This window comes from Mirounga angustirostris, unplaced genomic scaffold, assembly GCF_029215605.1.
Source record: "Mirounga angustirostris isolate CCGP_5_RB_7025 unplaced genomic scaffold, mMirAng1.0.hap1 SCAF_4, whole genome shotgun sequence".
NCBI classification, from domain to species: domain Eukaryota; kingdom Metazoa; phylum Chordata; class Mammalia; order Carnivora; family Phocidae; genus Mirounga; species Mirounga angustirostris.
The window spans coordinates 16,491,030-16,514,540 of NW_026991712.1; the positions used below are offsets into that span (position 1 = coordinate 16,491,030).

General features: G+C 42.9%; 1 protein-coding gene across 1 annotated transcript in view; it reads right to left on the reverse strand.

Annotated features, from left to right (window-relative positions):
• Positions 1–23,511, reverse strand: part of FER1L6 (fer-1 like family member 6) — a 148,342-nt gene that overhangs the window by 66,491 nt on the left and 58,340 nt on the right. Inside the window, exons 12-19 of the mRNA XM_064587907.1 lie at positions 22,701–22,809; positions 21,773–21,953; positions 17,059–17,179; positions 14,517–14,617; positions 11,073–11,163; positions 7,363–7,482; positions 5,728–5,880; positions 197–374 (exon numbers count right to left, since the gene is read on the reverse strand). Of these exons, the coding sequence (XP_064443977.1) occupies positions 197–374; positions 5,728–5,880; positions 7,363–7,482; positions 11,073–11,163; positions 14,517–14,617; positions 17,059–17,179; positions 21,773–21,953; positions 22,701–22,809 (1,054 nt within the window). The remainder of the gene's footprint in view (positions 1–196; positions 375–5,727; positions 5,881–7,362; positions 7,483–11,072; positions 11,164–14,516; positions 14,618–17,058; positions 17,180–21,772; positions 21,954–22,700; positions 22,810–23,511) is intronic.

Here is a 23,511-nt window from a genome sequence, read left to right on the forward strand (position 1 = left end):
GGATCATGACCTGAGCCAAAGGCAGACGCTTAATGACTGAGCCACCCAGGCGCCCCAAGAAACTATATTTTTAAAAGGCTTATAAGTTGATCCTAAAATAATGTGCAAACAACTCATGCATGCCACCCTCCTCACTGTTTTATCAGAAGTCCACTGGAGACACCTAATGACCCTCTTTGCCCAGTGGGCCTCATACCTTGGTAGAGCAGGTTGGCTGGGGGTTGATCGGCGCAGGCCACTTCGGAGGACATTTCTGCTTCATAGCCTACTGGCAAGTTGTCCAACATGGCACTGGAGTGTCTGGTGGAGCCCAGCCACAGGTACACATCAACTTTCGCTTGCACTGACCAACCAGCCGGCTGTTTTCCAGGAAGCTGGGGAAAGGTTACAAGGAAGACCACTTCATTAGTAGGAGCCTCACTCTTTGAGAAAAGAGGTCCTCTGCGGATCTGGGGACACATCCAGGGCAGGTATTCGGGGAACAGCTCTCAGGACCTAATCTTATATCAAAATGAGACTAACGACCCCCCACTTGCCACCCTGCACCATTCCAGAGGAGTATCCAGGTTTAGCGGGGCCTGAAGCTTAAATAGGCAATTCTGAGCCCTGGATCATTTAAATCTACCGGAAAGGTATGATTATTGCCCCTGTTTTATGTAGAGGAAACTCAGGCTCAGAGGGGTTCAAGAAGTTCCCTAAGATCACTCAGCTTTCAAGTGACAGAGCCGGCACCAAAACCCAGGGGAGATAGTTGCAGAGCTAGATGCCGGGCTCTGTACCCCCACAGCCTGCCTCTTCCCACGCTGAGTTAAACCTCCCTTTCCAGAACTGCCAAGCACCTGGAAGCCCAACCACAGCTCCCACCTCTTTGCTTCATTCAGAAGGACTCGAGTGCTTCTTCCATAGGTCAGGCCTCCATGTGCTTGAAGGGACCCACCTGCCCTACTGTGCCCTTCCCTCCTGGCTAAGCATCTCTAGTCCCTTCATCCCTTCCTCATGCAGCATGGTTTCAAGTTCCCTTTCTACCCTGCCTCCTCTCCTTTGATTTTTTGGTTTTGTTTTCTTTACAGATTTTATTTATTTATTTGAGAGAGAGAGAGAAAGTGTGTGTGTGAGAGAGAGAGAGAGCACAAGCACGCGTAGCAGCAGGCAGAGGGAGAAGCAGACTCCTTGCTGAGCTGGGAGCCCGATGCGGGGCTCGATCCCAGGACCCCAGGATCATGACCTGCAGGGCAGAGGGAGAAGCAGGCTCCTGATGCGGGGCTCGATCCCAGGACCCCAGGATCATGACCTGAGCTGAAGACAGACGCTTAATGACTGAGCCACCCAGGCCGCCCCCATTCTCTCCTTTGAATGTATTTGGATTTGGATTTCTATTTATGTTTGTTAGAATCGGTGTGTTTATGTACGTCTTAGTGTAAGTGGTATGAGTGTGTGCATATATAGATGCATGCGTTCTCAAGATACGGACGATATAACTCAATGCAGTGTGGCTTCTTTATTTCTTAGTCACCAGGATTAGAGGACTCCTTCCCCCAGCTAAGGAATCCCAAACCCCAGACTTGGCTGTGTTCAGGATTGCTGGCAAGACCTTCATTCTGAGAATAGTTACCTCTCCAGAATTTGTTGACGCGGCTAAGTGTCTCTTAGTGTTTTTTTACGGATTTCCCGTCAATATTTTCCCCTTCCTTCCACGCCCCTTCTTTTCCAGAGAGAATCACAAAATCCTACATGAGAGGCTACAGCTTGCTCTGACGCTTCCCAAGGCACCCGTGGAGAGCATCTAAATCCAAAATTGAGCATGGTTATTTACCTTTCTATCTTGCACTGTGGGTCCTTTAAATGGATTTTCAGCCACTCAGTTCAGCACCTGCCTGAAGTGCCATTAGGCCTTACTGAGGCAGTGGGGTCAGGAGGGCATTACCCCCTTCATTAGCTCACATCTAGACAAGGAGGCTGACTTTAATTCATTTATTCAAGTGCAAAGTCAAGGGTAAGAGAGAAAAGGCTAAGGGAGCAGAGAAGTAGTAGCAGGGGTTTCCATCTTTTCTTTATGAGTCAAATATTTCGCTGGGCTTTAAATGGGCACTTCAAGAGTTGGACCAGTGGAGAAGGCATCCCAGGAAGAGGGAAGGCTTGAACGGAGACACAGGGGCAGGAACTAACAGTGCTAACAGAGACTCACACTGAGTGAGTGCTTATTCCGTGCCACGAAGGGATTTGCCAAAAGCTTTCAGAGAAGAAAGAGAATGACACAGACAAGGATGAGGAATCCTGCTCATTATGTGGACAAGAGATGGTAATTCACACATACTGTGCTGAACTTGGTCAGCAGGTACTAGAAAGAGAGGATGTGCTTGCCTTGTAGAGGTTTCAGTCTGTGGCGGGACCCAGCCACCACTTTGTGCTGCATCCTAGGGAAAGCTGGATGGAAAGTTGGGGTCCAGAGAAGTGACTGGACTCAAGAGGAGGGGCTCCCTGGAGTCCAGCTGGGGTGGACTCACAGGGAGCTGAGTGGGGGACTTCACAGGAGTGGGGAGAAATGAAGGTGGAGTACCACCTCCCCGCTGGGCTCTGAGTGCATCCAGCTCCTTCCACACGTACTTTCCTTTTGGCCATGAATGTCCTTTCCCACCCTATGGCCACTAAGGATATGGTGGGGATGAGACCCAAGCAGGAGAGCTCTGTTCTTTTGGAGGGTGGATTGGGCTGAGCTCAGCAAATTTTGTTCCAGCGATTCCTTCCTGTTCACTCTAGCATTATGAGTATATTAAAATTAGAAAACAAGAAAGATCATGGAACCAGGGACCATGATTTACTATTACAATTTACTATTTATTTGGCCATGTGGCTTCAGATGAGGCACTTTGATTTCCTCTAGATTAATATTCCCCAAACCGGGCCCCTAGTAAAAGGAGTTTCCTAACATTTGTAAATAACTATTCTAGATGAATAACGTTGGCAAGCGTGGTTTGTAAAGGTTGGAGATGTTTCCTGACTGCAGAACTTCTGGGAGCCCTCTACTGGCTAATGGGCACCTTGAGACCCTGCGGGAGGGGGCACCTGCAACCTCCCAGATGGGTTTGAACATGGAAGCTCACAGGGCCACTGAAAGCCCAGCTGTCCCACAGCATAAACTTTGAGGAAACTCCAGCCTGGAGATTTGGGAGGTTTGCATTCTCTGCTCTGTCTTCCTGCACTTTTAATTTTCAGCTAAGAAACCAGAGCGAGTGGTAGGTGGGTGAACATTTTGTCTCCCCGGTGCCACTCCTGCTTTTTTCAGACTCACCATTTCGGTGAAGGGAAAGGGACATAAAGAGAGGTGGAGAGAGGGAAGGAAAAGCAAGGGTAACAATCAAAACTGGACTGAAAACAGTTTTGCTGAATCATCTAATTAAGATGTTTCATCAAGTCAGTGCAATTGAATTCAACAAAATTTAAAAAGCTATCACCCAAAGTAATCCTGATGGCAAAAGGAAAATACAGACAGACATAAGCCAAGGCCAGGGGCAGAGGTCCTGAATTCTCAGTTATGTCCGTCCTCGGGCTTCACGTTACAGCTGTTCTTTGTTCTAATTTTAAATAAAGTCAGCATACATCCAAATATTTAGCAGAGAGGAACTTTACACTGAGTTTCTAGTATTTTTCGTGCAGAGCCTTCTGAAATGATTTGCTATTTTTAAGACAAATATTTCTCGTGACCCCAGAATTCCTTGGATGGAGAAAGCTGAAGAGAAACCCTGACATTTGTGGTAAATAGCTAGAGGGAATTTTTTTCCTTTTTTTTCTTTTCAGTTACAGCTTTACAGGGATCAGTTTAAGAATCACATTACACACATGGTAGAAAACAATAGACAGAGCCACAGACACTTCACCAGATATGAAGGGGCACACAATTCCAGAAATGGCCTCTAGATGTTGGATGCCCATTTGTTTGAATACCAATATTTATTGAGTGATTACTCTGGATGATGTCCACTCTGTTTGCTTTATGGGCAGTTACGCGCTTAACCCTCAGCATCATCGCCATTTGATGGAGGAAGAATAGGAAACACAGAGATGTTAAGTAACTTGCCCAAGGTCACACAGCTTGTAAATATTAGTCCCAGAATTCTGTAATAGGTTAAACTGTGTTCCCCTAAAATTCACACATTGAAGTCCTAACCCCCACTACCTTAGAATATGACCTTGTTTGGAAATAGGGTCATGGCAGATACAGTTAACATGAAGTCAAACTGGAGTATGGTTCTTACAAAAAGGACTTCATGTGAAGAGACACACCCTAGGGAGAACACAGTGTAGAGTTTGGAGTTATGCTCCCACAAGCCAAGGAACTACCAGAAGCTAGAACAGGTGCTTCCCTAGCACCTTCGAGAGAGAGTGGCTCTGCCAATACCTTAATCTCAGAATTATAAGATAATACATTTCTGTTGTTTAAGCCACTTGGTGGTCCTTTGTTATAGCAGCCCTGATAAACCAATACAAATTCCCACCCAGATTCACCTCGTTTCAAAGCCCAAGCATTAAACCAATATCCCCTACTGCCTCTTCTGTGTCCAACATTTAGCGATCACATCTAATGTAGACTCTAATATTTGGATGGCACTTAGAGGCTATCTAATCTAGCTGCCCACTGCCATATTTATATCAAGGGGACAGAGAACAAATATGGACCTCCATATAGGGAGCTATTTCCCTGTCATAGCTATCATGGAGCCTGGTTCTATCCTCTGGAAACACACACACACACACACACACACACACTCATCATCCATGTGTTAGCCCTACAAACACTTAAAATCTCTATCATGCTGTCAAGCCTTCTCAGTTAAGCATTGTTATCTCTTCACCCATTCTTCATATGGCATGGTTAATGCGGCTTCTCACCGCGCCCCACCCTGAGGCAGTAGAACATAATTATGTTACAGCAAGAAATCAGAACTACAATTGCCAGGAAAGTCGACAATGAGTTGGGAAGAGTTAATCAGTCAAATTACACTTTCTTGTCAGGTACTGGTGAGTGGTGAGCTTCTGGACCACTCCTTCTCCAGATTTGCTCGAGTCTACTTCTGAGATACAAATTTGTAGTAGAGGTAAAATACCCAGGGTCTCCAAGAAAGGCTCAAATTTTGATTTAGAGTCAGAAGCAGCATCCATCTGGAGATTGTATCTATGATTGTCCATTCGTGAGGCATTAGGGGAGGCATCAGGTGACCTGTCCTCATGAAGGGTCCATGGACCCAAGATGAAATTTCACAGTTGAAGGCCACCAGGGAATCCTAAGCTACCAGTTCTGTGAAATACAAACCTTTTCTCTTGTAATTTATTTTTAAAATATGGATGAACTCACATGAAAAAGTGCCATGAACAAATTACACAAGAGAAAAGGTAGAGAGAAAACTAATAGAAAAATGTTTCTTTCTCCTAGTAATCAAAGAAATAAAAATTAAAGCAATCTTGAGGTACACCCCCTAGATTAAAAAAAAAAAACACCTTTATTATGTGTCTGTTGACATAGCAATTGGAAAACTGGAAAATATTCAGCCTCAGGATGGTCTACCAAATCACAGTTTGAATCAAGAGGGGGCTAGGTGTTTCAGCTGCCTGTCCTCAGATCTTTGAAAGTTTTGGGGAAGAGTCAGAGATATGGACACATGCTAGAAATGCTGAGAGACTCGGGAAAAACAGAGGTTTCCTGTGTTTGAGTCAAAAATAGTGCAGACTTACTTTGAGGAAATGAGTTTTGATCTTCCCACAGTGTTTGCCCATCTGCTCCCTGATGGGGGAATAGAGCAGGTCTTTGGAGGCAATGCGGACATATGCCACTTTCCTGTTGTTGCTAAGCATCCAGATGAAGACGTCGGGGATGGTATGCTGTGGCTGTGGGAATGGAGGGGAATGGCTTTGGTGGGTTGGTGCTTAACAGATACCCTTCCAGAGTTCTCCTATCCTGAAACAGTCCCCCTCTGTAAAACAAATTCTGTGACTTAAACCATCTAGCCACTTAAACATCTATGCAAGCAAGCAAGTTAAGTGTAGCTTCTTTGAGAAAACCTATGTCCTGACTTACAAGTACATGTAAACCCCATATGCCCAACTGTGCTCTTGTGCTTTAAGGATATGCAAGTTGGACCCATGATTTGGCATCTCTGGTGGTCTACTTATCTACGTCTAAGGAATAAAACATCTTCCCCTTTGTTTTTGCTTTTTTGTAATCATGTAATAACAATTCATCCTCAATCATTGGTCCCCCTAAAAGCCAGGTAACATTCCAGAATATTCAAATGAAAAAGCAAAAACAAAAATCCATGAATGTCTTTGAATGTCTTTCTATTTGCTCTTAAGGAAGGAAAAACAATTCTACAAGGGACTTTTGACCTAAAATATGGTTGCTAAGTATTTTAGCTCCATTTTAGGTGGTTTTTCAGGAGAAACTCGACTAAATTGCACATAAAATTTTACTTTAAAATTGAGCTAATCGAGATAGGAATTGCAGAATTCCCTGCCAAGAGGCCCATTATGTTGTGAGTGTTTGAAATGCATATTTCTGAGCCAAAGTAGCTACCAAATCAAAAGGGAGGTACACTGTCATAAACTATGCTTTGGCTTTCTTGGGCTCGGTGTTCTGTCTTTCCAACCCTATAATCCTCTGGTGTCATTTGTTCCCAAAGAGGGCATCCCCTCTCTCTTGATATGGAAACAGAAGTATCAGTAAGGAGGTTTTCCTAGCCAGAGGGTCAGTCAGTCACAGACCTGAAGTCCTGATGCTTGGTTTAAATCTTCTGGGTGCTTAATAAAATTCCTGCATTTACTAACCTAACTTCCTGTCTCACTGCTTATTTTGTCCCCAGGGAATGATAGATTTGCAACAAGAAATACAACTTTTGAGATTGACAGAAGGAGTAGGTCTGTACCTCTCCTTGAAATCTTCACTCACAAAACCTGGTATCTGACCAAAGCAAATATGAGGAGCTTTTTAGATCATTCTAGAAGTCACAAAAGATTTCAACTTTAAAATGAGATGCTGTTTTGACTTTTGCTGGATATGAGTTTAAACCCTCTTACAGTTGAAAACTTATCAAAGGTCCCATACTTCTTTTGACTTTTCTTGATTCCATTAAGGAACATGCTTTTTATTTCTGCTGAATACCCAGGCTTCATTTAAAAATCAATGAAGCTGTACATTTTTGGCTTAGTATAAAAATCTCTGTTCTCACCCCTAAACTAATTGTGCCTGCTCAGCTCAGCAGGGCTTGGAAGAAAGCACTGGTCTCCATCTTGCATCCTCACCAAACATTCAAACCTCACTAGGAATACAATTGGTCTAATCTCCCAAAGGAAGTTTGCCTTTAGAGTTATTACCTCATCGACAAGGAAGCGGATTTTTTCCACAAAGTTTTCTGCTTCATGGATCATTTCATCAAGAGATAACTTTTTCTTCTGCTGCTGAATGATCCCCTTGGCCTCCCTGGCCATTGCTTCCTGAAACAAGACAAGAGTCAGTGTAGATCTTTCTAGATATCTGGACAACAAGTACTATCCTGTTGCTGGAGAATCCTGAAGGTGCTTGTAAGTTCCACACTGAGCCAGTCATGAGGCTGGTTCAGGGCCTGCCAGTGTGCATGCTGCCCATTTAATAAAAGTTTCATAGGCATATGGAGGCAGCGAATATCATCTCACCTTTGTTTGACAGAAGAGAAGTCAAGGCCCAGAGAAGTCAGAGGTCTGTCAAGGTCCTAGAACTCTATTAGCCAGGACCCAAATCCAGGCCCTCTCATACAAAAGTAACTAAAATGCATTGAGTTCTTACTCTGTGCCAGGCAACATTCTAGCTGTGGAATTAGTCCTCATTGCTCCTCACAGCAGCTTTACAGGGTGGGTACCATAGCCGAGGAGGGAGAGTAATGCTGGACAGAGAGGCCGAGCTGGAGCGGAGCCCCAGTGGAGTCCAGAACCCACGTCCTTCGTCACTGCTCTCACTACCTCTCCTAGAGGCTTGGGGGATGCTTCCAGACCAAACCAGCATTATTTGAGAAATGCTGCCAGGGAGCTCAGCCTGAGTGTTTGGAACATCCAAAACTGTTTATTTGAATTCATTCATTCAGCCACATTTTTGTGCTCAGGAAATCCCCAAACACTTTCCAGTGATTTCTGAGACACTGCCTAAGTGCGCCTGGCCTCTTCTCTGTTTCATCTTGTATTGCTTCATACGCTGGGCCCCCTGCACACGGGTCCTCAAGGGGGTCCAAAATACGCCATGCTCAGTCCATCCTCAAGACCAGTGTGGGGGGGCTTTCCTCTTGCTCAAATGTCCTTCTTGGACTCTGCATGGCTCATTTCTTCTGAAGCCTCAGCTTAAACATCACCACTGCCTCATGTCCCCCACGTTCTCCTGATCACCGTGGCCTTACAAAGTTTCCTTCATAATCATAACCTATAATCATTTTTGTTTATTTGTTGTTTACCTTTCTATCTTCTGTCTACTGCACTAAAATATAAACTTCCACTGGTCAGGGACCTCCTCTGGCTTGTTTTTACTTTGTTCTTACTTATTCTCAGTGTCTGGCAGAGTTCCTGGCACATAGCAGGTGTTAAATAAATGTTAGTAGAGGGGCGCCTGGGTGGCTCAGTCGTTAAGCGTCTGCCTTCGGCTCAGGTCGTGATCCCAGGGTCCTGGGATCGAGCCCCACATCGGGCTCCCTGCATTGCGGGGAAGCCTGCTTCTCCCTCTCCTACTCCCCCTGCTTGTGTTCCCTCTCTCGCTATGTCTGTCAAATAAATAAATAAAATCTTTAAAAAAATAAATAAATAAATGTTTGTAGAATGAATAAGCCAGTCAATCAATAAATTCCTCAGGGGCGGGTACCAAGTCCTTATAGCTTTGTGTTCCCAGCACCTAGCACAGGGCCTGGGCCATAGAAAGCCTTATGTTCGTGCTGACAGGGGGGACTGAATACCTGCTATGGACCAGGTACTATTCTAGGAGCCAAGGCCTAGGACAGGGGAAGAAAACACAGGCTTCCTCTTCCTGAGACTCTGACAGTTTGGTGAGCTGAAAGCAATATATGTGCAAAATATCAGGGGGCCAGAGAGAGACAGAGCTAGGTTTTACAGATGATATGACATTTGAGCTGAGTTTTAAACAATGAACAGAATTCATCAGGTGATGTCATATGGTTTCACTCATATGTGGAACATAAGGAATAGTGCAGAGGACACTAGGGGTTGGGGGTGGAAACTGAATGGGAAGAAATCAGAGAGGGAGACAAACCATATGAGACTCTTGACTCCGGGAAACAAACTGAGGGTTGCAGAAAGGGAGGTGGGTGGGGGGATGGGGTAACTGGGTGATGGGCATTAAAGAAGGCATGTGATATGTTGAGCACTAGGTGATATACTCAACTAATCAATCATTGAACATTATATCAAAAACTAATGATGTACTATACCTTGGCTAATTGAGTTTGAAAAATAAAATAAAATAAATAAAATCTTAAAAAAGAAGAAGAGGAGGAGGAGGAAGAGGAAGAAGAAGAAGAAAGAAAGAAGAAAGAAGAAAGAAGAAAGAAGAAAGAAGAAAGAAGAAGAAGAAGAAGAAGAAGAAGAAGAAGAAGAAGAAGAAGAAAAAGGATAGTCCAGACAAAGGAACCAATTGCAGATGCAGGGTATGTAGGACTGACAGATGTCAGCGATTTTTGAAGCAATGGCAATTTAATCAGGTTTGTGTTTTAGAAAGACCATTCTGGTTGTGGTATGGAAGATGGGTTGAAGAAAGCCTACTGCAATAGACTGGGTTAAGGAAGTCAGTTTAGACAGCGATTCTGCAGATGAAGAGGTGGAGCATGTTCCAGAGTCTTTAAGGGGAGGAATCAATGGGCCTACAGTCGAATTGATTGTCGAGGGTTAGGAATAAAGATTCAAAGTTGAGTCCAGGCTTCTGGTTGGAGCAACAAGTGTAGCTGGTGGTGCTAATACAGAATGTGGGACAAGGTTAGATTGGAAGCTGATGGGTTTAATAGGATGGGTTGAGTTGGAGGTGCTTTGAGACAAGCAGGTGATGTGTCCCCTAGGAAGGTGGAAATAGAGGTCCAGAGATGAGGAGGGAGAGGTGGGCCACTACAAGATATCAAACTCATGGACTCGTTCAGGCCAAGGACTATTGGATGATAAGAAGAAAATAGAGCTCTGTGGGCAGTATGTGTAGAGGATGGACATTGCAGAGACAGGGAAGAGCAGTCAGAGGTGCTAAAGAAGAAATGGGGTAGGAGGAAGATCTTCTATATAGTGAAAATTTGGCCTCCCTTGGAGTCCAGAGGAGGAGTACACAAACCTTTGTTTATTATTCTGGAAAGAAAGGTAAACCAATTTAGAGACTTGGGTTTTAGTGTATAGACTACGATTAATTAGCTGTGACCTTTAAAAAATCATTTAATCTCTCTGGGACCCCCTCACATCTTATATATGTCCCTGACCAGTCAAACACTGAGTAATTTTTCTTTACAGGATTATCATGGCCTCGTTCAAAACGCCCCTTGGTACCACTGCTGGAACTGAAGTTTCAAGGTGAGATAATCCAGGGTCTGACTTGGTCTGGCATTTCTCAGCCATCACTCATGCGACAGGGACTGAGGATCTGTGAGGCATGCAGCATTACGGACATAGCGCTCCTGCCCTGTTGTCAAGAAGGCTTACAACTCTTCACATGATTCTTAATGGAAGGAAACCGAAGAGGGGAAGAACAGGTTTTTTGGGGGTGGGTGGGAGGGGTTTCCTCCATTTGTAAGACAAAAGGTCAAGTCAAAGAGCCTTTGACAAAATACAGATGTCAAGGCAAGGGAGAAATCCATCAGAATAGGATGTAGGACTGGTGGGCTTCTAAATCATTCTTATAAATGGTCAATAAATGCTAGTTCCCTTCCAACTTATGCACTTCTCACTCATGCTTCTACATCATGCAAATGTATAACCTTTAGAACCTTATCCTCATCTGGTCTACGACCTATGCCTCATCTGTGAGGTTTATTTTTAAAGCACATGTTTTAATTCTGTTCAAAGTATAGATTTTCACATACCAGCTCCTGCCAACAGAGCGTAAGTCGTTTCTTATCTAAGGTGGTTTGGTTCAACATCTTGGGTTTCTTCTCTGCTTCAGAGATAAAGACACTATAAGAGAAGAATAACAATTTTGAAACCTACTTAGTGAAAATCCATTTATGTAATTCCAGAGATTTGCAAAAATACTTTCTGCAATACAATAGGAAAGTTGATGAAGGCACAGACCCAAGATTTCTCATTTAGAATTAAGCAGTGGTGTGCTAACTTTTCTAAGAGACAAAATGAGGATTGGAAATGATGCCCAGATCTCACATTAGTTTGGGGGAATAGATGCTTGTTTTCCTACTTTCTTTCATGTATATATCCATTATGATTGCTATCCAAGGTCATAACAAACACAAAATAATGCCGTTTTCCATCATCTTACACATTTAACACATACCAAGAGTTTCCTGAAAAGTTGTATGTAAAAAATATTTTAGACTCAATACTGGGATATGTCCTCACATGTTAAAAACTATACAAAAGACTGAATAGTAACATTTTGAGGGATGATGTTAAAAATGTGCTCAATAAAATGGTAGAGGTTATAAATGCAATTGAAGAAGAAATAAAATGGCTTTAAAACTTGGGGAAATAAGATATTGTCCTCATTAGCGATAACAAATGCAAATGAAAATCAATACCATCTTCACTTACTAAAAATTGGATAATATTCCAGGATGGTGGGGGAAGTAGTCACTCTTCTCCAATAATTGTTATAATGTTTAAGAGACAATTTGATAGCACTTGTCAAAATTGAAATGTCCGTATAATTTGATCCAAAAATTAAACTAGAATTCTGTTCTTCAAAAACAACTAAAAAATTGTGCAAGATGTTCACACAGTAATGCTTATCATAACATTGTTTATAGCAGGAAAATAAGTAGAAACAACTAATATATCAGGGACCAGTGAAATATGTGATATATATCACACAGTTAAATATTGAGGACTATCGTTAATACTACTATAGAAATATGCCAGCAATCGGTTGTAGAGTGAAAAAAACAATGTGCTAAACAAAGTGTGCATCATTTGTGAAAAAATACAGTATTTTTAGGAACGTGTGGGTTTGCAAACGCACAGGAAAAAAATCTAGGAGGACAAATCACACTTGTCTCTGGAGAGTGGGATTGGAGAGAGAATTGAGAACACTTTTTCTTCATACATTTCTATACTTTTTTTGGTAAGATGAGCAGTAACACTATGATTTAGAAAATCAAGGAGAAACAAAAGGAAACAAGGAAACAAAAGGGGAAGTCTAAGATGCCACACCTCTCAGTGAGGGGTCCTATGTCAGCGCAATTAGAAACCTCACCAGAAATTCTCTGTGGACGTGCTAGTCAAGTTAAATGTTCTCTTAAGTTTTAAAAAGGATTCTGTTTTGAGGAAGGCATCTTGTTGCTACATGTCTACCTTTCTGCGAGCCACAAGAAATTCCATTCCACTCCCAGGACGGACCAGCTCAAGGAGACATGATGGACACTTCTGACTTCTGAGTTCTCTCTCCCTTTCTCACAGCAGGAGAAACCATTAATTTCCTCATCAGAATCAGAGTAAATTACCATGGCACCTGTTTCTGTTCATTCTTCATCTTTCAGACCCAACCTGCTGTGGCCTGTGGATGGCCTCCTCACCTTAACGTGGCAAGTGGCCTGTCTCTTCTCCAGGGGAGCAGGGGAGACCCGGAAGTCCAGCTGCTTAACCACAAATGGGTGTGTGGGGGGGAAACAGGAAGCCCACCTTGACCTCAGGTGCTTTCTCAAATGCAAGATTACCAAATATAAAACTAACAATTTGAACTCCATCTGACCCTCATAAATATGTGCTCAGTTGCTTGTAACTTGAAGAGAAAGGGGAATGATTATCACTCCAAGTAACCCCCTAATATAAAATATTACTGAGCTATAATTTGCCCACAAACAGTTTCTAAAAATATGAGATCATGAAGCTTTTCAAAGATGCTTAAAGAGAATTGCAGGTGGCACTTAGCTCGCAGCAAGAGTGGCACTGACACATACTGCTTCTATAATGAGAAATGAGAAAGAAAGATAGAAATAAATATATATATTTATTTGTTTGCTTCCCTTTTTTAAAGCAAAAATGTGGGGTAATTGAGAGATTAGGAAAGAGAACTTACAAAGCAGAACACCAGAATTTAGCTACTTAGCTACCCCTGTCTAATTTTTGCCTTACATCAAATAAATCTCTGCCCCTTCATCATTGCTTCCTTTATGACAAATTCTCATTTTTGTTCAAGTCTTGAACTAATTAATTTCAAGCATTAGTCCAGGTTACTTCCTTATGTGATAGGCAGCCCCTACAATGGCCCCCAGTGACCTCCTTCTCCTGCTCTTCTTGCCATTGGGTAATTCCCTCCCTTTGAATGTACAGTAGACCTAGTAACTTGCTCATAGTAGAGTATGTCAAGAGTGATGCAAACACTGAATCATGGAACACTACATCAAAAACTAATGGTGTACTGTATGGTGGATAACATAACATAATGGAAAAAAAGAAAGAGTGATGGAATATCACTTCCAAGATTAGATTATAAAAGACCATGACTTCCACCTTGCTGGCATGTTCTCTCTGACTCTTCTAGCTTGCTCATTCTGATGAAGTCAGCTGCCATGTCGTGAGAGGTAGCCCACATGGTAAAGAATTGAGGCTGACTTCCAACCAAGAGCCAGCAGGGAACTGAAAGTCCTCAATCCAACAGCCCGTGAAGAACTGAGTTCCACAAATAACCACGTGAGTGGTCTTGGCAGTGAATCCTGCCGACTGGGAGCCTCAAGGTAACTGCAGCCTCAGTCAATGCCTTGACCGTAGTCTCTGAGAGGCTCTTGGCAAAAGACCTGACTAAACCACACCTGGACTCCTGACCCACATAAACTGAGATCATCAATACTGTGTTAAGCCACTAAATTGGGAAGTCATTTGTTACTCCATAATAAGCAACTAGTATACTCTATTTTTAAATCTTCCATTATATTTTTTGCTACCTGGAATCAGAGTCCTTAGTTGGTGCTTATTGTGTTATATAAAAAATTCCATTAAATGGTATTTGATATAACTTATCCATCTAATTGTTAAATAGTTGTTGAGTAGCTACCAAATGCAAAGAAGTGTGCTGGGCTTAATGTTACTAGCATTTTTCTTGTTTCATTTAAAAGTCTCTGCAGTGAGTCTTTCCTTTCTTCTCTTTCTTTTTTTCCCCTTTGCTTTATGCTTTAGTTAAGTGTCAGGAAGCAACAGTGAGCCCAGAAGTGCCAGCTCAGTTACTGAACAAAATAAAAGTGGATAGAACACTATAAAATGCCCATCTGAATTCATGGAAAATTAACTATTTTCTAAGGTAATTAAAAGCTGATTCCATATAGCTCAGTAACCCATATACCAGCTGTCTCTCCCAGTACCTGCTTTGACTGATGAAGTCACTGAGCACCGTCTTTATTTTATCTTCTGATGCTTTCTCTGAAATCTTGATCAATTCTCTCACTTCTTCTATACTTTCTTCCTGGAAACAAACCACAGAGGTGGAGGCATGAGGGGAAGGAGACACTGTAGTGGAGACACTGATATCTCAGATATCATATTTTGCTGATTTTGTGTTTTAGAAATGAAGGAAGATTTCCTCCATTTTCTTGTGTCTGATCTGGGAAATGCTACTGCATTCTAACTTTGAACCTTGTTTTTCTTAACTGGACTCAGTCTAAATACAAATCTTCTCCTGCATTGTTCAAACTCATCATTTCTATCCCAAACCATTTCTGAATGGGGAACCATTTATTTAGAGTCTACGCTGTGGGGAAACCTAACGTCAAGAAATACCTAACAAAGTAGAGTAAATAAGATATAATTTTTTAAAACTTCAAAAGCAATGTTAAAGTCATTTTGTTATATGGGAATACAGTAATACTGAATAATCCTAAATTTCAAGGGTTATCAATTCTTCTGATTATAGGGGTTTGGGCAGGGGGTGAGGTGTTATATGGGGGAGGACAGGTTGCATATGACAATGGCTATATGCTTGTATATTTAATAATCATACTTTTCTTTTTAGATCTAAATTCTAGTATTCCATTCAGTGGCTTGGAGGGATACAGCACTCAAAATATACATGTTATCACTGCTTTGCTGGAACTTACAAAAACTACATTCTCTACTACACATCAAAGTTTGATTCTGGAGACATATGTTTCCCTCTTTCCCCTTCACTGTAAGAACAGGCAAATTGTGGAGTGGTTAAAAATTTAGGCATAGGGTCAAACTACCTCTGTTCAAATCCAGCCTCTATCCTTATAAGTGAACTAACCCCCTTATGCCCAGTTTCCTATAAAATCAGGTAATAAAAGTGCCCACCTATAGCACCATAGGGAGGTGTGGACTTCTTCAAACACAGCTTAGTGCTTAGTAAATATTCAATCATGTTAGCTGTGATATGCCAAGCATGGCAGGGATCCTGGCACTGAGAAAGGAATTAGAGATGAATGGTAAAGGCAGCTATGGCCTCTAGGGAAACATTCTTGTTTGTCAAGCCTTTTAGAAATAAACTATCTCTTTGGCCTGAAGGAGAAGCAACACCAGCCTTACAAAGCGAGTCTATGGCTTCCACATACTGTGACATCAGACCAAGCATCCTCTACCACCTTCAGACTCTACCTCCATGATGCCTGGAATCCCCAAGGCCAGAGGGGAAACTTTGTTTCACACAACTAGAGACCGAATGATAAAGCAAACAAGAGAGAGAGAAATTTGTTCTTTCCCTAACATAGGTTTTCATGGAATGAGAGGGTCACCTGGTGAGGCATGGTGGGACAGAAAGTAGAGGGCGTGAAGAGAAATATAAGAGCAGGCACAGGGGCGCCTGGGTGGCTCAGTTGTTAAGCGTCTGCATTTGGCTCAGGTCATGATCCCAGGGTCCTGGGATTAAGCCCCGCATCGGGCTCTCTGCTCAGCAGGAAGCCTGTTTCTCCCTCTCCCACTCTCCCTGCTTGTGTTCCCTCTCTCACTGTCTTTCTCTCTGTCAAATAAATAAAGAAAATCTTAAAAAAAAAAAAAAAAGAGCAGGCACAGACATCAAAGGGCAGGCTCAGGAGCCCAAAGAAGCAGAGATCCCAGGGCTGCCTTCCTCCCCAGGGTTGGGTGGAGCAAGCCAGCAGTCACTGCATATTGGCACAGTCATAAGTACTTCCACATGTTCAATCCCTCAAATAACTCTTGGCCCCTTTCAGGGGCCAGGTCTTACGCCAGATGCCACAGAACAGTGGGAAATGGTTATTGAATAAATAAGCACACAAATCAATTGTAAAATGCAGAAAGCTCTGAAGGTAAAGCACAGGGTATTACGAGAGAGGATAATGGGGAGAAGCCAGAAGGCTTCTCTGAGAAGTAGTTGAAACTGAGCTGTGGAAGTTGATGCGTGACACAGGAGAAGCGTGGAGGGGAGAAGTAGCTCAGGATGAGGGAACAGCCCAGAGGTGGCTATGAGGCATTAAAGAAGCTTTGTTTCTTCAAAAAACCAGAAGTCCAGTGTGCTTGGAACAAAGGAGAAAGCATGTGAGAGGCAGGACTGGAGAGGTGGCAGGACTTCATCTTGTAGGATTCTCTACCATGTTAAGGACTTAGAATTTTATATGAGTTGAAGCCAGAATCTATCAATTTTGTGAGAAAGTTGTCAATCTCCTGCCCTTTGGAGATTAGGAAAACAGCCTATCCCTAGATCCTGTAACATTAAGAAGCAGAGCGAGGATTCTAATCCAGGTAGTTCTATTTAAAGTCAAAATGTATTCTCATTCCCCTGGATCCACATGGTAGGAACTACGTGCCCTCCAAAGCAGCGGCTGCAATTTATTTGTATTTAAATTGAGGTCAAGACCCTCTCCTGGATGAATAAAAAGATTCCTTTTGCCTCCAGCTGCCCAATGTTCAAATCCATCACCTGTGAGTGTCACCTACCAGCAGGTCCGCCATTTTCTCCAGCATGTTGGACCAGTGCAGCCTAAATGTCTGGTCTTCCCAAGAACTGATGAAATAGACACAGGGCTTCTTGGCCTCAAAAGGCAAATAGTTGTAATTCCTGTGAAAACAAGTTAGGTCTGGATGTTAGTTGGCAATCGGTATTATTCAGGCAATTCCAGCCACATATTCATGTTTTATACATTCTGAGTGGGGTGGGGAGGAGTGGTGACAAAACAATCCAACAATTAACTCTATTCTGATCGGGGACCCATGAACAATAAACAGTGAAGAGATATGTGGAGACAATGGAGAGGTACTAACAGCTACAGCCATCAGACCCAGGGCAAAGCCTAGAGCTGGGCACCAGGGGGCGGGGTTTATCAGGCAAGCCTTCTGCAAGGAGAAACTTTCCTTTCCAGTTGAGAGAGGAAAGAAGGGAGAAAAACTTACATGTTCCCTTTAATGTCTATAAGCTACGCACTATGTGAAAATCAACCAAGATAACAGATGTGAATGAAATTGCTAGAGAACTGTAAGAGCGTAATATATTATTAATGAGGATGAAGCATGTGCCTCAATCTAAACTGCAGCAACCATGTCACCATCCATGCATCCATCCATCCATCTAGGCATCCATGCATCCATCCACTCGTCCATCCACCCATTCATCCATCCATCCATCCATCCATCCGTTCATTCATCTGTCCATCCATGCATCTATCCATCCATCCATCCATCTGTCCATCCATCCATCTATCCATGCATCCAATATTTATTGCTGCCAGGCATTGGTGTTGATAATGCAGGTAACCTGCTTGGTTAAGAAGGGACAAGAGGGTGCAACATAGCTAGAAGGGGAGATGTGGAGCCAAAGGAAATTTTTGAGGATGATGGTTGGATATGTTTAAATGCTGATGAGAAAAAGACAGTTAACAGGGTGAGACTGAAGACACAAAAGAAGGAACTAACTTGTCAGTTTGGGTCCCCAGGAAAGAAAGGGATGGGGTGAGGCAGGTAAGGTGGGAGAATTGTGGCAAAAAGTTGAAGTTCCTGTCTAATGACAGCTATATCCTTGACTAAGTTTTCCCCAAAGCCCCTGTAATTTTCCCACTAACAGCTGGGACTATGAGAAGACAAATGTGGAAGGAAGGGCAAGGCAAAGTTCTTGGAATGGGCAGGGTGAGACATATGGCCCTATAAACATGGGCAGTCTTTGGAGTCACACACCTACAAAGGCTGAGAGAGGAGACACAGAGGGAGAGAAGGCTTTGTTTCCATTCCAAAAAACTGAAGAGAACTTCGTCCTGAAAGAATGGATGGCTGTTCTTTTTAGATCTACAAACCAAATTTCTTCTGGATACCATAAAATTAGCAAAGGTGTCCTACAGTCTGTTCTGCAGAAAATAAATCAGCAGGCATCAATTTAGAAGAGAAGCCAAATAAATTCTTGGCAGAGCCTGAGATTGTTATTGTAACAGGAGAACAAAAAATAAATAAATAAAAAAGTTAGAAATCAAACTGTTCTTTCACTTCTTTTAAAACTATTGCGCCAAGAATCCTATAAGATACATTCTCACCCGGGGCGCCTGGGTGGCTCAGATGGTTAAGCGTCTGCCTTCGGCTCAGGTCATGATCTCAGGGTCCTGGGATTGAGTCCCGCATCGGGCTCTCTGCTCCTTGGGAGCCTGCTTCTCCCTCTGCCTCTCTCTCTCTCTCTGTCTCTCATGAATAAATAAATAAAATCTTAAAAAAAAAAAAAAGATACATTCTCACCCAATATTGTCCTTTGTTCCAAGGTTTCTATGGTTCAGATTATTTTGGGCTAATGATGTTCGGGGCCTTTGTCTCTTGGATTCCCAGAGTCCTCCTAGTCTCACTGGGCCTGGGACTGCGATGCTGTGGGTCTCAGGCAAACTCAGTACAGATGGAGCATGGCGGATGGGAGGACACCACAAGGGCACCATAAAGCCAAGTGGGAAGAGAAGCCTGCCAGTTGGAATGGCTGCCCTGACACAAGACCAGCCTTGTGACTTTGGGTAAGGGTAGCCCTAGAGTCCTGAGAAGGAAATGATGAACTGCCACGGGATGTCCTGTGCTCTGATCTCATTCCTGAACTCCAGTCCAGTACAGAAATCATATGTAAATGCATGTGCTTTGTAAAACAGGAAAGCCCAGAAGAAACGCAAGGAGGTATTTTAATGAAGGTAACACACAAATCAAGTGACCATGTGTCTGTGCCTGTGTGCGTGCACATGTGTGCCTATTATAGACATAGGATCTTCCAATTCAGCTGCTGCCACCCCAGTTTTCCACTATGTGGACAGAGCCTCAATACAGTGACTGAGGAATATTTCTGAGAGACAGAAAGTCCAAGAAACATAGCATGATTCGTTTGGGTCTCCTTGAGCCAGTTGGCCAGCACTAATATGAGATCCATCCAAGGGTGCTTTGAGACTTCTCTTCCTCCCAAACTGTTCCCACACTAGACCTCCCGACATTCTCACCCATTGTCAACAATGGGGCTAGTCCAACAAGTGGAGAGGTTTTTACTGCCTGGTCCCCATGAAAGGATGCACAGTACCTCTGAGTAGTCTCAGAAAAGTCTCCCTGAGTTGCAGATCCAGGCATAGGATCCACTTATTGATCAACTCAGTTTTGAGAATAGACAGAGAAGCCATCAAAGGACTGGGAAGTTTGGGTTCCTTGTTGGGTATGTGGAAACCAACAACTATGGCTGCCAGGGAGCCAAAAAAACATGCCAAGGTAGGTGGTCCATGGGAGGGACAGGATTTAGAAAGTATAGGAAACACTAAAAAATGAGCAGATAAGCAGCTCAGATTATTTTCACTCACTCCTTCATACTTTGTCCCAAACACTCTCTTTCCACTGCTTAAGGCCCTTCCCATTCTTTAAGATGTTGCCTTTTCTGTGACCTTTATCAACTCCTCACCTCCTCCCCAGGGAAAGTAAGTTATCCGCCTCCTCTCTCTGCCCCCTTAGTACCCTGTGCGCAACTCAGTTATGGTAATTCCTTAACTCATTCAGAAACATTTATGAGGATCTACTACATTCCAGGCTTAGAGAGGAGCAGATACACAGGTGAATAAGACATGGTCCATGTCCTCAGAGTGCTCACAGTCTCATAGGGAGGCAAACAAGTAAAAACATCTTAATCAAGTATGATTGGTGCTTGGTGGAGACATCAGACTTGGGATTTAGGGAAGGGAATGTGGGCTTAGCCTTGAAGGGTAATGGGAACCAGCAGTTGTGACAAGGGGGCTTGTTGCCTGGCAGAGGGCAGAGCACACTCAAAGGCCCAGAAGCAGCAAATAGCAGGACACATTTGAAGAACCATCAGAGACACTGCATGGCTGGAGGAATGGCAGAGTTTACGGACTAGAGATGATGGTAGAGAAGTAGATAGGGATGGAAATAACAAGGTGTGGCTTCTGAAAATAATCCTGAAAGCCAAAAGCAGCCAATGAATGCTGTCAGAGTAACTGGGTCTGATAGATAGTTTGGTGAATTTCCTGAAGATCCGAGCCAGGTAGGAAGTTTCTAGAATAATCCAGGACAAAGATGCCAATGGCCAGAATTAAAGAAATGACCATCTATATGAGAAATTCTTGAGAACCAGAATTGACCAGACTTCATTGCTGACTGGATGTGGGAAGGAAGGGAACAGAGGGCAGCTGACAGCTTTTTGATTTGTGGTTCAGAGGACACAGGGAATGGTAGGACTAGTCCATGAGATGGGAAAGACAGGAAGAGGAACAATGTTGTGTATGGAGACAATGAACCCGCTACAACTTTGGGACACCCAAGTGGGGGTGTTTGGATTTGCTGCTCAGGGAAGAGGGCTGTCTGGGGAAATGCTTTTGGGAGTCCTTGTTATCCTGACAATGCTCAGTAAGCCATGGGTCTGTGCCCAGAGAGTGTCTAGATTGGGAAGAGCAGAGAAAGTGAAGAGCACCAGCAATGTGGTTCCAATCTCCTCACATACAAAGGGGGAAAACTATGTTCTCTTATGAGAACCCAATGAGAGGATAAAGCTTTTCTCAGGGCACAAGCCTCAGAACTCAGAAGACTCTTGCTGGATATGGCTTTCCCTTCTTGTAAATCATGTGGTTGATGCTCAACACCACTTTCTTACAACAAAATTCTAGAATTTTACTTCTCTTTGCATGTTGAAAGGTTATGTGGGTTTAAGATCAGTGAGTATGCATGGAGGTACCCCAGATGTTTTCTGAAATGGTCTTTTCTGGTGGCTGACAGTTTTTGTTTTTGAGTTCTTTAGTCTGACTGTGGCAAAAACAAGATAAGAAATGATGTATCCAATAATCCTATTTACATAATAGCACAGAACTCAGATGAACATAGTACTATTAATAGGGTTTGGATTGAAATGTTAAATTCTGACCTTCCCACCTTGTTATGCTTCGAAGTTATAGATATGGTAACAAGAGCCGTCATCATTGTCCTGCCCTTAGATGAATTACCTGGATGTGACATTTGGAGAGTTGTCAACATTTCACTAAAGATTCAGTAGAGTGGCAATGACCATGTTGCCCCTGTTCATGCCTTGCTCCCATGACTAAGATTAAAAAATGATGTTTCTGGTTTTAGGGAAGAACTGAATCAAACAGTCCCAGAAACAGGTCAGACTCCTATTGTCAGAACCCTGGCTGTTCTCCCTTACTGTGTCTCCTACCTGTTTCCTTCTGTCACGAGTGGCTTCTCTGGGTGAGTGGTGGAGACCATAGGGATGGCAACATTGTGGGCTGCATCCCCTTCTCCTTCATGCAGGAGTGGGAGGCTGTCTTCTTCAGCTGATTCAGCTGGCTTCTTACTCCCATGATGAGACCCTCCATCAAGCAGATTCCCAAAATTACCTATAGAGACAGCAGCAAGGGGAGAGAGGTCAGGTGTCAACAAGCAGAATCAGGCTACCAAGGTCATATCCTACCAGGACAGAGAAATAAGATCTCAGTATGAAGGTGGGAAGTGTGATGGTCAGACCAAAGAAATAAGATTGACAGTGATGGTGAGTCATCATCTGCATCCATCTCATGTTCTCTTTTGTAAAAACTACTTAAGTCACAAATTAACTGGATTCCATCTCCACTTTCTTCTGCTCCTTGGAAGGGCACCCTCCTGATGGGAATCAAGACCTTCTCTAATGGAATGCTCTTCCTTGGAAAGATTTTCCCAGCTGTACATCAGCCCAGGAAGATCACTGGGAGTTATAATAACTGCACCTACAATATGCACAGGACTTCACAAGCATTAACTCATTACACTCTTGCAATAGCTTTATGAAGAGTTATCGCTATTCCCATTTCATAGATGAAGAAACTGAGACCCAGAGAAATTAAGTGAGCCTAGGAGTAATAGAACTAGGATTAGTAATCCAAGTCCTTCTGAATCCAAATGATACTCTTAATCCTTTTTTTAAGTATGAAAATAAATCTATCCCTTACATATCGACACTAGGGTGAACAAAGAATTATTCATTTCTTTCTGAGGTGCAAACCTCTGCCAGAATGCTATCATTTCTATGTAAGACACTAACTCACTCATTCAAGAAACAAGCATAAAGCCAGTGCCACGTGCCAAGCACTGTGCTTGTTTGCACTTACCGATAGAAACTTCAAAGCTAATGGGCTTATCTCCAATCTTCCGGTCAATCATGGTAGCTTCAAAAAATGCTCCAAAAAGTAAAAATTTCTCATATTTTTCTGGTATAATCTGTAGAAAGAAAAAAAATTTAGACAGGTCTGGCTTTATTTTTTTTTATTACCCGGAAGTTGAATTAGTGATGTTAATGTGTCCAGAGTGATTTGTAGGCATTTGAATTTCAGTGTCAGCCTGAAAGGGCACATCATTTCCCTGCTAAGCAGGCAGGGCAGGAACCAGGACCTACAAATTACAAATCCAAATTCAGCCATCTATCTAGAATGATATAATCTCAACCTTCTGAGCTTCTGCCCTGCAATTAAAATCTTTTTTTTTTTTTTTTTAAAGACAAAGGTTGGCATGTGTATCTTTCTACAGTCAGTGCTATTGGTAAAACACAGGTCTGGAATCACCTTCGGGTGAGCAGCCATTTAGAAAACAGACAGTAACAGAATCAAACCCTTACATTGGAGCATTGTTTTATAGATTATATAGGAGATCACATACATTACGTTTGTTTCTCAACAACCTCAAGAGGTCAAAATCTGGATCATTCCCATTTTACAGGCGAAGAAGTTGAGGAAACTAAACTTAAGGTTGAGCTTAGTAACTTTCCCAAGTATTCTGACCACAGACCAGTGCTCTTTGAGCTCTATCATGTGCTAACCCAACACTTTGGTGCTGTTCAAAGACAGACCTTACTCCCCGAAATAACATAAGCCTGGATAAAAGAGACAGGAAGGCTAAGCACTTGCATGAGCATCAGCCAATCCA